Source organism: Lagenorhynchus albirostris, chromosome 21 (assembly GCF_949774975.1).
Source record: "Lagenorhynchus albirostris chromosome 21, mLagAlb1.1, whole genome shotgun sequence".
NCBI classification, from domain to species: Eukaryota; Metazoa; Chordata; class Mammalia; order Artiodactyla; family Delphinidae; genus Lagenorhynchus; species Lagenorhynchus albirostris.
Window position 1 is genome coordinate 5,606,955 of NC_083115.1, and position 15,936 is coordinate 5,622,890.

At 38.4% G+C, this 15,936-nt stretch overlaps 1 protein-coding gene and 1 pseudogene across 3 annotated transcripts in view; one reads left to right on the forward strand and one right to left on the reverse strand.

The window, feature by feature from the left end:
* NSD3 (nuclear receptor binding SET domain protein 3) overlaps window positions 1-15,936 on the forward strand; it is a 108,707-nt gene that overhangs the window by 49,894 nt on the left and 42,877 nt on the right. For all 3 annotated transcript variants that reach the window (XM_060136330.1, XM_060136329.1, XM_060136328.1), the window contains 5 exons: window positions 5,629-5,783; window positions 7,288-7,803; window positions 9,936-10,062; window positions 13,571-13,671; window positions 15,803-15,848. In XM_060136330.1, coding sequence (XP_059992313.1) covers window positions 5,629-5,783; window positions 7,288-7,803; window positions 9,936-10,062; window positions 13,571-13,671; window positions 15,803-15,848 — 945 coding nt within the window. The remainder of the gene's footprint in view (window positions 1-5,628; window positions 5,784-7,287; window positions 7,804-9,935; window positions 10,063-13,570; window positions 13,672-15,802; window positions 15,849-15,936) is intronic.
* Window positions 1,775-3,027, reverse strand: LOC132512600 (glutathione S-transferase LANCL1-like; annotated as a pseudogene).

Consider the following 15,936-nt stretch of genomic DNA (forward strand, 5'->3'; position numbering starts at 1 on the left):
CTGTGATCAGTCTCCTCCAGTTAAAAGAAAGTGTTTTGTTATTTTTCCCTTGGTTAGTAACTATAGTAGCTACAAGTGCAGGAAAAGTATAGTAAGACGTTTAACTAAACCAAATGGGGTCTGTTCTTTCAAGCTGGACACCCATCCAAAGGCAGATTAGCTTTCCTGTGGATGCTGACACTGTTCATGTGACACGTTCACGAGAAAGGCACGGCTTGCACAGAGCTTGCCAGCAGTGCTTCACATCTGAGAGACGCAAGGTTGTCCCCAGCTAGCATGAGTCACAGAGGAATAAGCTAATCCTGGGAACTGAGCAGTGGGCTGTGTTTTAGATCCTACTGTCAGTAGCCTTTAAAGGGTCAGGCAATTGCCAATAATATTAGCTATTTTGGTGCTAAATGAAAAATAATAGGGGATTGCTATCCACGGGAACCAACATGTACTCAGTGGGAATTTGGTTCACAGTTCCAATAAAAATAGCATGTTTTTGTGACCGAGAGAGCCGTGACATAGGCACATTAAAAATTTTTAGAGCCTGTTTTCTTAAAAGCTGCAAAATGTTTCAAAATCAGTCAAAATACATAGAAAAGACAAGCCTGGGAAAGTCAGCAATGGAAGAAGGAGGAATGGGAGCTGATGAGTCAAAACATTTGTACAGAATTTGAAGCACCAGGGATTCTTCACCTACCATATCAGTATCCGATCCTGAGGGCTCAGAAATGGATGAGTGTTAAAGCCTAGGGTATGCAAAGAGACAAAAGCCATTTGTTCTAAGAATAATCACTGGATAATACCTTCTCAGGAACCAGCATTCCTGTCAAAAGCTTAGCGATTTTGCGGTATAGCACCCCTCCCCCTTTTTAAACAAGTAGAGTGCTCTACTATTTAGTGAAAAGATCAACATCTAGACAGATAGGAAGGAAAATATCCTATGGCTTCTTCCCAGCAACCAACGCTTTATAAAGCATCGTCATTGCAAAGTAAGTAAAACACAAAGTTTAGAAGGTCAGTCAGAAAGGGTGGACTCAATCATAATATATTTACACACAGAAATCTCATTTCCTGATCTTACAGTTATTCCAAAGAAGAAACAAATTTACCTAAGTAGTTCCAAAACATACTAGCTTATTTGGAGAAAACAAACTTTCTGTTAGCTTATCTAGAAATAACCTTCAAATCAGAATTTTCATATAACGACCATCACATTTCAGAAGTTTTTGATAAAAATGTTGGATTGTAGAGCCTGGATGCTCTACTAACAAAAAGAGGCAAATTTGAAAGTATGTTTATCTCTAGTTTAAGCATTGTGAATCTGAAAAATGGTGTTTAGGTCCCTAGCCCAGTTGGCAACTCTTTCAATTTTTGACCTGGAAGCATATAGTTATATTTTTGTCCCGTTTCATAATCAACCACTCAGAGAAAAGCAAAGTCATAAAAGTGTCATAAAAAAAATACTAAAGGGAAGAGGTGGATGTCAATATCCAGCGATAAGCATGTATTTATCTACATTTAGTTTCTTTTAAACATTTTTAGAACTGTAACAGATGGTTATATTCATAAGCTTGAGTAAAGAATACGACTGCCTCCAAGTTCTGAAATAAATGCATATATGCTCTCAAAATACTGTACACATCACCTACCCTCCCTTTAGGAGAAACTGAAGTTAATTAAGATTTCCCTGGATATTTTAAAATAAAAGTAAATAATAAAAAGGAACTGAACTAAAGACATATTCTGGAAAAAAAAAATCAACTAAAGTACGCAATTTGACTCTATTGTTGCTTTAGCCCGGGTTTGATGTATAGAGAGGCTCATGCAGTGAGTTGCAGTGAGGGGACTTTCCTTTTACAGTTCAAATGCAGGGAACCTGGCTTTTGTGGGCACTAGGAGGTCAGCCAAGAAATGAATTGTTCCAGCCGTTCCTTCAAAGAGGGAGAAGGGAGTGTCTGGTGTGCTGCATCTGTGTTCTCCATAATCTAAGCACCATTCAGCGAACTTACAGGCCCTGTACAGGTACTTCGCGTCCTGCGTGAGGTTGTGCAGCGACAGGAAGGCCGTAGGCATTCCCTGCAGCGCCGTGGCACAGCCCGTACCCCTTCTTCAGTGAGCCACACTGCCAGATCACATCAGCACGCTGATAGGCATCATTGAGAGACTGTTCCTCTTTGAACACCTTATAGGCCTGAATGAGCATGTAGATTACCCCAGGAGAACCGTGGCACCAGTGAACTAGCAGATCCCGAGTATTGTCCACACGAGGAGGGTAATTGCCGAAAGGGAATTTCAGCTGGCAGACGTAGTCTACACTAGGCTTGACCAAACTGTGTAACTTCCCATGGCTCACTTGAAGGCTGGGCTGCCTCAGGTGGTAATAAATTCCTGCCAGGCCATGAGCAGCCCCGACATGGTATTCTTGGTACCATTCATACACCAGTGGAGTCTTTCTAGCTAGGTCTTCTCCAGAGGTTAAGACTGTTTCACAAATCTGCTGAACATGGCTTTGAGGAATCTTTTCCACTCCAGAGTTCTTCTTCACAAAGAGAAGAGCATAGATGTAGCCCATTCGACCGTAGAGCATTTCATTTGGAGCATATGGGGATCAGTCTTATTTAGGTGAATTAGCTGGGCGATGCAGTCCTCTGCCCGCTTCTCATTGTTCATCTTGTGATGCACCACAGCGGCCACTGCCAGGGGGCCCCTATCCCCGCAAAGGAAGGTGATGGAATGCTTGGTCAGATAGTTCGGACTTTGCTTTACATAGCCATGTGTCATCTGTAGGTAGGTAGGGTCCCCAAACACATCCTAGAGGTGTAAGTAAAGCACAGCAATACCTGCCCAGCCAGTGTAAACAGTGCTGTCCCGAGTGTCTGCAGACTTCAGGCTTCTCTCCATTCGCTGAAGGAGCTCTTGAATCTTATTGTTCAGGAGTTGTGAGAATTCAGTAGTCATCCCAGCAGAATCAGAGTGGCCTTCAGCCAGGGATTTGTCATAATCGGCATAAGGATTCGGGGAGGCCCTTGGCGCCATGGTGCCAGAAACGAGCCCCGCGGCCTCGGGACAAAACGAGAAGCCCGCTTTCACCTGTCCTGTGTTCTTGTAACCCTACTGCTTGTACCCGCCACCCTGTCCTCCAGACCTACCTATTAGTTGAGGCTGTATTTTTGTTTTTGTCCTCCAAAACGCTTGGACTTTAATAAACCTTCTTTGATGGATTACAGTCAAATTTATGCTTGGCTCTTCTCAGATGAGATGATATGGAAAACCAAGTTGTGTATGTTTCTCTTTTCTCACAGGCTATTTTACATATGAAATTTTAATTTGGTTTAAAAATAATTCCTTAAGTAATCTCCCGTTAATGTCTAATAAAATTTAAAAATTTCAAATCCAAGATATAATCCTTTTCCTGTAACTCAGTCAGTTGAGTTTACGCTGATACCCATACTTTCTGTCAAGATCTGCTTGTCCTTCTCTCCATACCTGCCTTATCTTGGATTCCCCAAGAGGACCAGTTTTCATATTTCTCTATTGACCTGAGACATTTTCTTTACAGTGATGTTTTTCAAACTGTTATTGGTAAAGGACTAGTTTTTTGCTCTTTTAAAAAAATTTTCCAGTCCACCATGGACCAATACTTCTGTAAAATACGATAAAATTAACTATTAGGGAAATGAAAGGCCTCCCCTTACAAAAAAAATACACGGTACAGGATCCCTGATCATGGGCCTAGATGTCACGCAATGTCAAATTATCATAGTTTCTAAATGCTCACTCTTACCTTCTCTGCTTGTTTTGTGGCAGACTGGTTTGCCCTGGGAACCACACTCAGAGTAGCACCGCCAGAGAGCAGTGGTTCTCAGGTGTTTTGGTCCCAGAACCCCTTTTACTCTTAAAATTTGAGGACTCTAAATGCTTTTGTTTACATAGGTTATATCTACTACTGTTGATGTTAATTTAGAAATTAAAGCTGAGAAAAATTTTAAATATTTACCAATTCATTTTTAAAAAGCTACTGTATGTTATATTATTAATTCTGTTTTTATGAAAAATATTTTCTCAAGCAAAAAAATTGAGAAGAATGGTATTTTTACATTTTTGCAAATCTCTTTAATGACTGGCTTAACTGAAGACACTAGATTCTCATATCTGCTTCTACATTCAGTCTGTTATGGTTTGTTGTTTTGGTTGAAGAAAAATGAAGATAATCTGGCCTCACACAGATGTGTAGTTGGAAAAGGGAAGAGTATTTTAATAATAGCCTTTTCAGATAATTGTGGGTATATTTCTTTGATATTGCCCCCAAACTCAGCAAGTGGTGGGGTAGTTGCAATATGGAATCTGAAATCCTATCAATAAACTTTTTGTACTTGGTTTCTGCCTTGCACTTTGAATGGATCATTTGCCTTTCATGACTTTGTAACATCATACATTGGCCATTTAAAAAATATTGCATGCATATCTTCCAAATGTTGACACATTCCTTTATAGATATTTTTAAAATCACATTCGTTGTCACCACTTACTTCATCAGAAAATTCTTAGATTATTTGGGAATTGGAAGACTCATAGGGGCAGATACTAGTTTTCCAATATTTTGATTTTTCTTGGAAGATCAAATTTTACTATTGGCAACAAATACTATCAGCTGTTTTCCTTGAAGTGACAAACTTGCTTGTTCACTTTTGAGAAAATACCTGCCAAATTCTCAAGGTCAAATAACCGTAGTTTTTCTCTTAGTCATGTTCCATGAAGAAGTGGCCAGTTCACCTTGCAGTTCAATCACAGAAGTACTTTCCCTCAAGGCAATCTTCATACTTGCAGCGCGCAGAAGTGCTTTATGCACCCTTCCCATTTTGTCACAAGGAATACTAGAAAGACGTGTTCAAGGGTTGAGATTTAGAAAAAGTAATTTTTACTGCTTCATCAAGGATATTAAGTAAAACTGGCTTTTTTGTTTGTTTGTTTGTAACTGCCAGCATATGGCTGTGAAGGATACGGCACTAGTATAATTTGGTGTCATCACTGCCTTTATTTGTGCTGAGATGCCAGCAGTCTGACCCACCATTGCTTTTGCCGTATTAAGTGCAAATGTCAACATCATGAAAAAGACAATATCTTGGTGTTATTGTGAAGATGGTTTTGACCTTGCAGGATCCCTGGGAGAGTCTCAGTAGCCTGTCCTCCCCTTACCACCCCCAGGTCTGTGCGCCACACGTTTATGTCATTAGAAAAGCAGTTTGACCAGCAATTGGCTTTTGAAAGTCCAAGAAAATATGTTATGCATTTTTTTGAAGGAAAAATTATTTATTTGTACCCAGATTTGTTTGTAAAAAGGTTTGAGGCCAGTAAATATAAATTGTGTAACCAAGGTAACAAATCTGACAGCAGAATTTCTGATTTTTTTTTTTTTCTCTTAAAACTTACTGTACTAAGTTTAATCGTTTGGGGTGATTTTTTTACAGTAACAATTAGTTGTGTTATTGGTAGATGTTGGATTACATCTTTGGACGATCCAAAAATGACACGTTTTAATAGGAGTAAACTAGGGAACCTGGCTTAGGTCCACATTTTTGGCAAAGTATATGTGGCTGCTTATGCTCTGAAAGGGCTAATAAGAATTTTTACTTACAGGTGCCCGGGAATATCACGTCCAATTTTTTAGCAACCAGCCAGAGAGGGCGTGGGTTCACGAAAAGCGGGTCCGAGAGTACAAAGGTCACAAACAGTATGAAGAACTACTGGCCGAGGCGACCAGACAAGCCAGCAATCACTCTGAGAAACAGAAGGTGACTGATGACATAGGAACATGGTCAATTGAATGTGGACTGTAAAGGACTTAATAATTTAGTAGAGCTTTTCATACTTGAATTCAAGCAATTAGAATGACTTATTTTAGTCCCCTAAGTTCAATTTTAATAATTCATTGTGTGTCAATAAATTTTATATGTCATATAAACAACATTATAGTCCTACTGAAAACTTTATCTGCTTAATACAATTTTGGATTCTATTTTGAATTGAATTCAAATGTACATAGTCTAGTAGATGCTAGTGAAATGTGGATTTTGTCAGAGATTTTTATGTTTTTTCCTATTTCAGCATTTTCCCCTAATTCCCCTTTATTCTTATTTAGCAAAATTGTTTTATGAAAGTAAGGTTTTAAAAATATTTAGTACTTACTCTGAGACAGGCACTGTTTTTAAGCATTTTATATATGTATTAATCCATTTAATCTTCATTACAACTTTGGTGAGGTAGATACTGTTATTCCTATTTCTGCAGATGAAGAAATTGAGGCACAGAACCCTTAAGTAGCGGGTTCAACCAAGGTCACACTAGTGATGGAACTAAAGATGTTTGTTGTGGTGGTGGACATACTAGAATTTTGACATGAACTCTAGATAATCTGTCTGGTCGAGATTTTTAAACTCAACTAATTTAGTGTGGGCCTCTGGTGATTCAGAAATTTGTCGTATTTTCACTCTAAGCTAAATATTTTCACAGAGGATTTTGATTACTTTTATCAAACTTAACACTTCACAGTGTTTAACAGTGTTTGACATATACTGTACCGTCTCCTTGTTTCATTAGCTAATTTCTGGCTACCTCAGTCTAACCCCCTGGATAATTCCTAATTGCTTTGCTCATCTCACATACCTTTATTCAAAATTTTCTTACCTGTTTTGCCGATCCAAAGTCTTCTGATCAGGACTCTGGAAACTGTGGTGCAGGTTTATTTTTCCCCTCGCGCGATCCTGTTTTCTCGTGTTGTGTCCATTTCCCGCGTTCCTCGGGCCCCTTTCTCTGCACCTGCCCGTTTGCGTTCTGGCACGGGCTGGCCGCGCAGCTCCAGATGCTGGCTCTGTGCCACTCACCTAGCTTGCTGTGGTCTGTGTGGCACCCCTGAGCTTTAGGGTGTTGTCTTTAATGTTAGTGTTTTATTGGCCCCTGAAAGTTATCCTTTCTGTAATCTTTCTTCTCTCTGCCATCATCACTGCCAGCTTTTTAGGAATGTGACATGAGGAGGACGACTCCCTCTTGGAGGGACTTGTCCAGCAGAGTGGCCAACAAAGAAGGGTTTACTGTAAAAGAGTGGACCTGCATGTCCTTGATAGCAGCGCTGATTCATCAAAGTCATGGAGTTAGAACATTTCCCTTGTTTGACTGAAGACCCTGAAGATGTTTATGCATACCTGGAAAGATGATAAGACCACATGGGAAATACATGTTTTTTTAACTGTCCCTGTTAGATTAAAGCATGTTCCATAATGCCTGTATCTTTCTTTACAGATTCGGAAACCCCGGCCTCAGAGAGAACGTGCTCAGTGGGATATCGGCATTGCCCACGCAGAGAAAGCGTTGAAAATGACCCGGGAGGAAAGAATTGAACAGTATACTTTTATCTACATTGATAAACAGCCTGAGGAGGCTTTATCCCAAGCAAAAAAGAATGTTGCCTCCAAGGCTGAAGTTAAAAAAACCCGAAGGCCAAGATCAGTGCTGAATACTCAGCCAGAACAGACCAGTGCAGGCGAGGCGGCCTCCTCACTATCAGGTACTGAAATTCGGAGACACAGCCAGAGGCGGCACACAAGCGTGGAAGAGGACGAACCACCTCCCGTTAAAGTAGCCTGGAAAACGGCAGCTGCGAGGAAATCCTTACCAGCTTCCATCACAATGCACAAAGGGAGTCTGGATTTGCAGAAGTGTAACATGTCTCCAGTTGTGAAAATTGAACAAGTGTTTGCTCTTCAGAATGCTACAGGAGATGGGAAATTTATCGATCAGTTTGTTTATTCAACGAAGGTACCTTCTTTTCTCATGGGTTTTTTGGGGGAACCTAGGTATCTAGTAAGTAGTCAACCTTGGCATTTAAAAAAACCCCAGGGCTTCCCTGGTGGCGCAGTGGTTGAGAGGCCGCCTGCCGATTCAGGGGACACGGGTTCGTGCCCCGGCCTGGGAAGATCCCACGTGCCGCGGAGCAGCTGGGCCCGTGGGCCATGGCCGCTGAGCCTGCACGTCCGGAGCCTGTGCTCCGCAACGGGAGAGGCCACAACAGTGAGAGGCCCGCGTACTGAAAAAAAAAAAAACAAAAAACCCAAACAACACAAGGTCATAATTTGAATACCCTTTGTATTCACTGCACTTGAAATGTACAGTCAGTTTACTCTGTTTAAGATGGGGGCAAAAAAGACATAGGCAAAAAAGCTTTGCTTTTCTTCTTTTTTTTTTCTCTCTTTTGTAATATCCCCATCTGTACTAGATTAATCTTGAGCTGTGCAGCCAAAATTGAGCTGAGCTCCCTAAAATCATGGAAAAAAACTGGGCACTTTGCCTGTTTCTGGTTTGTGTGGTTAGTTTTTCTTAGTTGCAAAGTATGCTTCTTATTAAATCATTTCTGTCAGTTATCTGAATTAACCGTTGTAATCATTATACCTGTTGCTCTGTTTGGTTGCACCAGCAGTTTTGTTTGGCTCATGTTGACCTGCGATAGCTCATACATTTTAGAGAAGTACCAGAACTGTGTTTGTTCCGTCACAATGAACTGTGGTGACAGCTTGTGTAACGGGGTGAAAGTAGCCTCTTCAAACGGAGTGCCTCCCTCAGACAGCCCTGGGCCTCCATTTAGGGCACTTACACTTAGCTTGAAGACTTTAAAACTCTTCTACAACATTTGTAATTTCTAGTCCGTGTACCTCTTCACTACCCTCCCAGCCGACGCCACAACTGTGGGCTTGTGAGTCCAGATTCAGTGGCACCTCATGGACGTGTGCTGTTTAAAGAATTCTGTGCTTATTTCCTGACGTTGTCATATGCACATTAAAATAAATATAGGTACACCTCATCGGTGATATATTTTCCTAAAGAGAAGCATAAGGGTCCTCTGTTAACCTGTTTCTGCCTATAGGTTCAACCGATTTCAGTAAGGCGAAGCTCCTTGGAAAAACTTAAGTTACAGTCCCCACTTGGTTCTGTTGACAGCGTTGACTCGCAAGTAAATACTTTGCATCTTTTTCGAATGCGAATTGGCTTCATTCTTGGAGCTGGTTTTTATCTGCTTTTGGATGCACAAATCAAACTTTGTCACCCCCCCCCCAAAGAGTGCTATTTAAATCAAATTTGAGATAAAACTGACCTTTTAAAAATGAAAGCTTTAAAAATACATATACTATATTTATAAATCACTCCTTTATTTCACTGCATTAAAAATACCTAAAATGAGACAGAACTGTAATTCTCCCTGCCTTCTCCCTGCTCCAGATTGCTTATGGGGTGCACATTTTCATCACACTTCTGTAATCTAAGGATATCCTTGTCTTTCAAAGACGTGTTGATATTTTTATCTGTAGTAGGGTACTTTACCACATGAAAATGACTATAGTTCTCTTACTGTGATATGGGTAAAGGGAGAGACTATTCAGACCAGAAAATATTTTGGTTTTGACAGAAAATTAGATGATACAGGTTTATTTTTTAGTGATATTCATCATCTGGACTTAGAAAACAGGTTTTTTTCCCCCACATAGTCTCATTGTACATTTTAGAGTACATCCTGATGACTTAATAAAATTGTTCTGATAATGGCTAAGATAATAAATTAACTGCAATCAAAGACCATATAAAATCCAAGCACAGGGCTTCCCTGGTGGCGCAGTGGTTGCGAGTCCGCCTGCCGATGCAGGGGACATGGGTTCGTGCCCCGGTCCGGGAAGATCCCACATGCCGCGGGGTGGCTGGGCCCGTGAGCCACGGCCACTGAGCCTGCGCGTCCGGAGCCTGTGCTCCGCAACGGGAGAGGCCACAACCGTGAGAGGCCCGCGTACCGCAAAAAAAAAAATAAAATCCAAGCACATTATGATGGTCTTAAGGCATCTTTATAAGCCAATGATGCCATTTGCCTGGTAATCACCTATTTTTTAATTTGCCTTATTTTGAAGGGAATTGGTAACAAAACAGAAATAAGTGTCAGGGGACAAGACAGACTTATAATTTCTACACCAAACCAGAGGAATGAAAAGGCAACTCAGAATATGTCATCTCCTGAAACAGCATCTGGTCCTGCAGGTGGGTATGAATGTAGAGTACATTCCCATTGGAGTTCTTGGTTCTGTTTGACTGTCACATGGCAGCTCTGTTCCTATCAAAATCAAATTATATTTTAAAAATGAAATTATAAAAGTGATTATTTCAATAGGAAAGAATGGTTTAGGGGCCAGAGAGCTTTATTGATAGTAACAGTTATTTTTCCTACAGGAATTTAAATAATAGGATTCTATAATGAAAAGACTATAGTTATACAGTCTATACATATCTGACTAGATGCACCATTTGATGATCTCTCTGCGTGAGAATAACAGCTTTAATTTTCCAGCACTATTAACACATTCTTACTATTTCCTCCTTTATCCCCTATTGGACACAAATTGGTAGATGCCCACACTCTTTCCATTATTCTTAGGTGTGCTAGATGTCAGCAGTTGAGGGGTTCGGGCCTAGCTCTCTTATAATCTTCTCTGATTAACAGATACCATGAATTGAAAATCAAGCTACATTATTGTTGCTCAAAGAAGAAATGCCTGTATTTAGTAAGATCGTGCCTTTGGAATAGGCAAAGTAATTTTTATTAAGAGACTGACTGAGGATCTTATAGAAGCTTAATTGAGTGTCTGGTGGATTTGGTTTATATAACAGTATTACTGCTGCATACAGCTGTCAAGAAAAGAGTTAGATACCACCTAACTTGGTCATTTGAAATCTTAGGAGGAAGGAGTTTGTTTCAATTTGTTCTTTCAAATTTTTTTTTGGAATCTAAGAAGTGACCAAATAATTTTCTAGAAGGATTAAAGTCTTAAGACCCAAGGTAGTAATCTTGGATCAGTAGTAGCTCAGGCAAGCCTGTAATTGAGTGGCACTAAGGGGTAAGTATTTTTGTAAGGGAAATTTTGAGTAAGATTCTTCTTATTATAAAAGCTAAATAAAAACAATCATTATTCAGGAAAGAACTTGCAGCCCTTTATTTTCAAGAAAGGGCTGCAGGATGGGGAGAGGTGTTGCCATGTATGGGACAGGGCATAGTAAATAGAATGCCTTTATTCAACAATGAGTTGGGAAAGGAAGCTGCAGTAAGGTAAGGAGGGAGTAGCAAAGTCCAGAACCAGATTTGCAACTTGTATCACTTCAAAGTACTGTATAAAAAATGAAATTATAATGAAGCAATGAATAATGGACTTAGAAGATTTTGCATTAATTAGCCATAATTGAAAATGTTTGTTACCTTCTTTGATACCACAAGACTATTTTGGCCTCAGTGCTCTGTAGTTAGGTCTATCAGTTTTGTCATCTTTCTTTACTGTTAAACTGTTAGTTTATCGTTAAACTGTTTACTGTTAAACTGTTAGTAATTTGTCTGAATGTAAGTGTGATATTTAGACTAGGAGGATCATTACTTAAACATCTGCATTCTCCGAACTAGGGAGAAAGTAAATTCTTCATAGGATATTAGATTGATCTTAAATATTAAACTTTAACTTTTAATGGAGATTGTTTTTTCTGCCCCTCAGCTACTGAACATTTTATCTTCATGTAGTCTTTTCATTTCAATTTAAGTTCTGCTGTGGATTTTCTTCTTTTCCTTCTTTTTTTTTTCTTTTCTAGTGAAAGCTAAAGGTGGAAGGTTATAATTCTTTATAGCAAGAAAAAGCCCAGTTCCTTCCTCAGGCAGACATAATGTAATGAGATTGTAAATTAACGTTGCAGCCTTAGTTTAGGGATGAGCGCTCTAAAGCTTTGACCTTGGTTTAAATTTGGTTACCAGCCGTAGTTGATAAGCATATTTTATCTTTTTACATGACCATTTTGTTCCTTGCGAAAATAACTTCAGTAGTTGAAAAGTCAGAAAAGAGACCCTATCTCCCTTCAGAAAGCAATTGTACCATTATCTCATTTGGTGTTAACTACTCATGGGGAATTCTCCAGCCTTTTCTTAGTAAATTTAGGTGCTACATAGGATGTGTGGCACTGCTACATTTCTATGGTTTGAGGAGTTGTATCTGCATTTCTACCAGATTTCTAAGCTATTTTCCAAATCCAGAGATGCTCACTTCTCCTCTCTTAGAACATAAACATAATACTTTTTAGTGTCTTTAAATGTAGTAGAATGTATATGTTCTTCGGGTAGCTTTCAGAATAATTTTAAGGAGTCACCACATTGTCTTATCTTTATAAGACAATAGAGCAAATATCATTTGCCCTTGCTAGAACAATTTTGTTGTCATTCTCAAAACAAGGTTTTTTGTTTGTTTGTTTTACGCAGTTCTATTTTCATTTTCCTCTTCCCTGGTAGGTCTTGAGTGTTGATGACTATACTGAAATATGGATCTCTGGAATACTCAGGTGTCTGTGAGGGTAGGATACCTGTTGTCTTAGTTAACATTTTCATCATTGTAAGGAGAAGAGAGTAAAGGACACCTTCATTTTGTGACTTCTCTGCTAGAAATTAATTAAGCACAACTCAGAAACAATACATTATCATCAAACTACCTACTCCTTCCCCCCAAAAAGTAGTGGGATCCTTCTTTGTTTTGGCTTTGAACAAAGGTGAGGAAAGCCCTTTCCACATAGACAAGAACAATGAAACCAGAAAATATACAGTTGATATGGAACACTTCATTGAGGTAGCTTCTGCAAGGTGATTATTATCTAGCAAGGACCGTTTAGGTGGTCCAAGCACTGAAAAGATGGAGAACAGTTGTGCTGAAGGTATCATTCCTTCTTAGGGTCACAGAATGAATCATTCTGTGATTCATTCCTGACTTAGTGTTTCTTCACATTGCGGCCTTCAATCTTAAGTTTTATCCTTTCCAAAATGGGGTCCATGTGAGTTTTCTTTCAAAGAATTTTACTGTTTAAAAATCTTCATAGTTTCTTTTTTTCACCATTTAATATTAAATAGCTTGATAATTTGTTTCAACTAGTTTTCCATGACTAATTATTTCTAAGTTATACAAGTCCCTTGATAGTCAAATTAATGATTCAGTTTTAGTCCCGTTTTTGTGCCTTTCCTGCTTTTTTCCCTTTGGTTGTTAATGATATAACAATAGCAAAACCAGCACTTAGCACTATTAAGCATTTTACGTGTAGAATTAATTTATTTGTTAAAATGCAAAATACATAGTACCGATGGAATTTTGAACCATTAATTCCTAATGTCAACTGAGAATAAAATCATTTTCATCCATCCCCTCAGTCCCTTCATCCCTTCAATTATTATTACCTAAATGTGTTTATCTGCTGTTTTGGTTTGACGTTACAATTTTTAAAAATCCAATCCCTCTTTATCTGTATAGTTCAGAGTGCGTTATGACTCCTAGTCTCAACCCATCAACTTTTACAATTTGATCTATACAGTTTTTTTAATGTACTCCCAAGTGTTTAATAGTTTTTTTAATGAGTTATAGTTAAAAGACCAAAAGTAATGGATAAGAAAAGGAAGGAATTTGGTCAGATCTTAATTACTTGAATGTCAGTTACTCAAGTGAGGTTTTATTGTTTGTTCTTTTGAATTGTCTTTTAGGCTCAGTAGAAAAGAAGCAACAGAGAAGATCCATTAGAACCCGTTCCGAATCAGAGAAATCCACTGAGGTCGTGCCAAAGAAGAAGATCAAAAAGGAGCAGGTTGGCTTCCCACATGTAGAGGGTTAACCGTCATATTTGTGAGTGTTGTGGCTTATGCTGGTGTCTTAAAAGAAAGAGAGACTCCCCCCACACTGGCTTTCCTTTCCGGACTACCTAATGCTTCTGTCCTGGTGAATCCCAGTGCCCAGTCCTAATACAACCATCCCTGTGATGCTGCTTCAAGCATTTTCACAGAAAACAATCAGGCTTCAGGAGATGGGAAGTCAGTGGTACAAGACTTTTAAAGAATTCCTCACATTGATTTTGACATTTCAGTTACGAGCAAAATAATTTCATGTTTTTGTGATTTTTATTTGGAACCATCATTGAGTTCCCTTTTTTTTTTAATTTTAATTTTTGGTTTAAGCTGCTGATATATATTATTTTTATTTTTTTAAACAGACCAAATTAATTTACCTATAAGAGTTTTATTTAAGAAACAGATAATCATAGATGATCTGGTTTTTCTGTTGGTATCACAGATTTTTTGGAATGTTATTTTCCCAGTGGAATGGCACTCACCTGTTACTAAGTTATCAGATACACACTATTTATGTAAAAAGAAGGAGGGGCATTTTGATGGAAGGGTATTCAGCCAGTGTAATCAATACAGCAATAGGCATATTAAATTACCTTTTCAAAGAAACGTTTGGAAATCGTTAACTCCTTTAACTTAAATTCACAGTCAGAATTTTTCTTAATTTGTTAAAGTGAAAGAATATCCAGTTTTATACCCAGACAGCTGCTACTAAACAAAAAGAATTGTGAATAGTATTAGTTCCAATAAGCTTTATATTTTTAAAACCACTTAAATATGGAAGAATGTGAAGTTTTCTATTTAAATTATTTCCTTCAGAATTTTAAACTTCCAAACTTAAGAGGTGATTTTGTGGGTACTCTATGGTATCATCAGACATATAAAACAGTTTTCCCAGAAATATTTAACAAAAATTTAAATAATATACTAATTTGTCATTCATTTATCATAATTAGCTTTCATACTTAGGAAATTATATTCCAAAAAATCTTTCTAACCTCTTGCAGATCTCCAGTATTCCTTTCCAAAATGAAGTTGTGATTTTGCCAGCTGGTTCCCAAATTCAGTCTGTGACCAGTCAGTCTAAAATTAATAAGGAGAATGAGTACAAAAAATGGGATGGATTGTTAATGCCACTGTGTTTATAGTTAGTAGTAAAACAATACCAGTGATTGTTTAGAAGATTTTATATTTGTATTACTAATTGTATCTTATAAAAGCACTTCTGTTGTATGTTTTTTTTACTTGTTGTAAAAAAAAAATAAAATTTTTTTTAAAAAGCTTAGAATAATCCTTAAATATTTACAAAATGTGTTGCAACATGCATATTTCACCACTCAGAGAAACATAAAATCCAATTCATAGCTTAAGCAGGTACTCCTCCAAATGGCATCCTTTCTTTAATTCCAATGGTTCAGTCCTCAGATTACCACGTGTTTTACATAAACATTGGCAGAATAACTTCTGATCTCGCTCTCCTAATGTAGGATCAAGACACTGTTCATAAGACACTCAAGAAAGTGCTTTTGCAATATCACAAACTTATTTTCTTAAGTTTGTACTAGCAGCAAAAGTATTGAGCTTCCAGCTGTATGGAGCCCTGTAGCACTCTCTACAGAGAGGGTCCTGATTCCCAGCAACTTAGATGTGAGTGCAGGCGCGGAAGGGTCTTAAAGTGGCGTGAGTTACATTAACCTGAGTATCATAGTAAGTAAAAATTTATCCTAACGTCTTTGGGGCGGGAGGGGTTTATAGCAACATCGGGGCTGGTTGCAGAAACAACCCCTCTCCTGCCTCCCAGACACTGAGGAAAGTATTTGTGTTCTTTTCATATACCAAGGGAATGGTGGGAAAGGTCGTTGCTCAAAAGCATGTGGCTGTGTGTTGTCACTTGGCATCCAGCACAGGCAGCTAGAATTTAAACCCTCCCTGACCCTGAGACAGAGAACTTTACCAGAAAATGGGACCGAGTCCAGATTTCAGATACATTAATCGCTCATCATTACTTAGATTGATCAAAGTATTATTTTTTTCCCTCTGTTAATTAAGTGAAAAAAAATTCCCCATTAATGCTGTATTTTTCTGTCCAAACAGGTTGAAACAGTTCCTCAGGCTACAGTGAAGACTGGATTACAAAAAGGTGAGTTATTATAATGTTGCTCTGCATTTCCTTGATTAAAAACAATTTGAAAGAATTATTTGTACTTCATGTATTTTTGTGTGTCTCT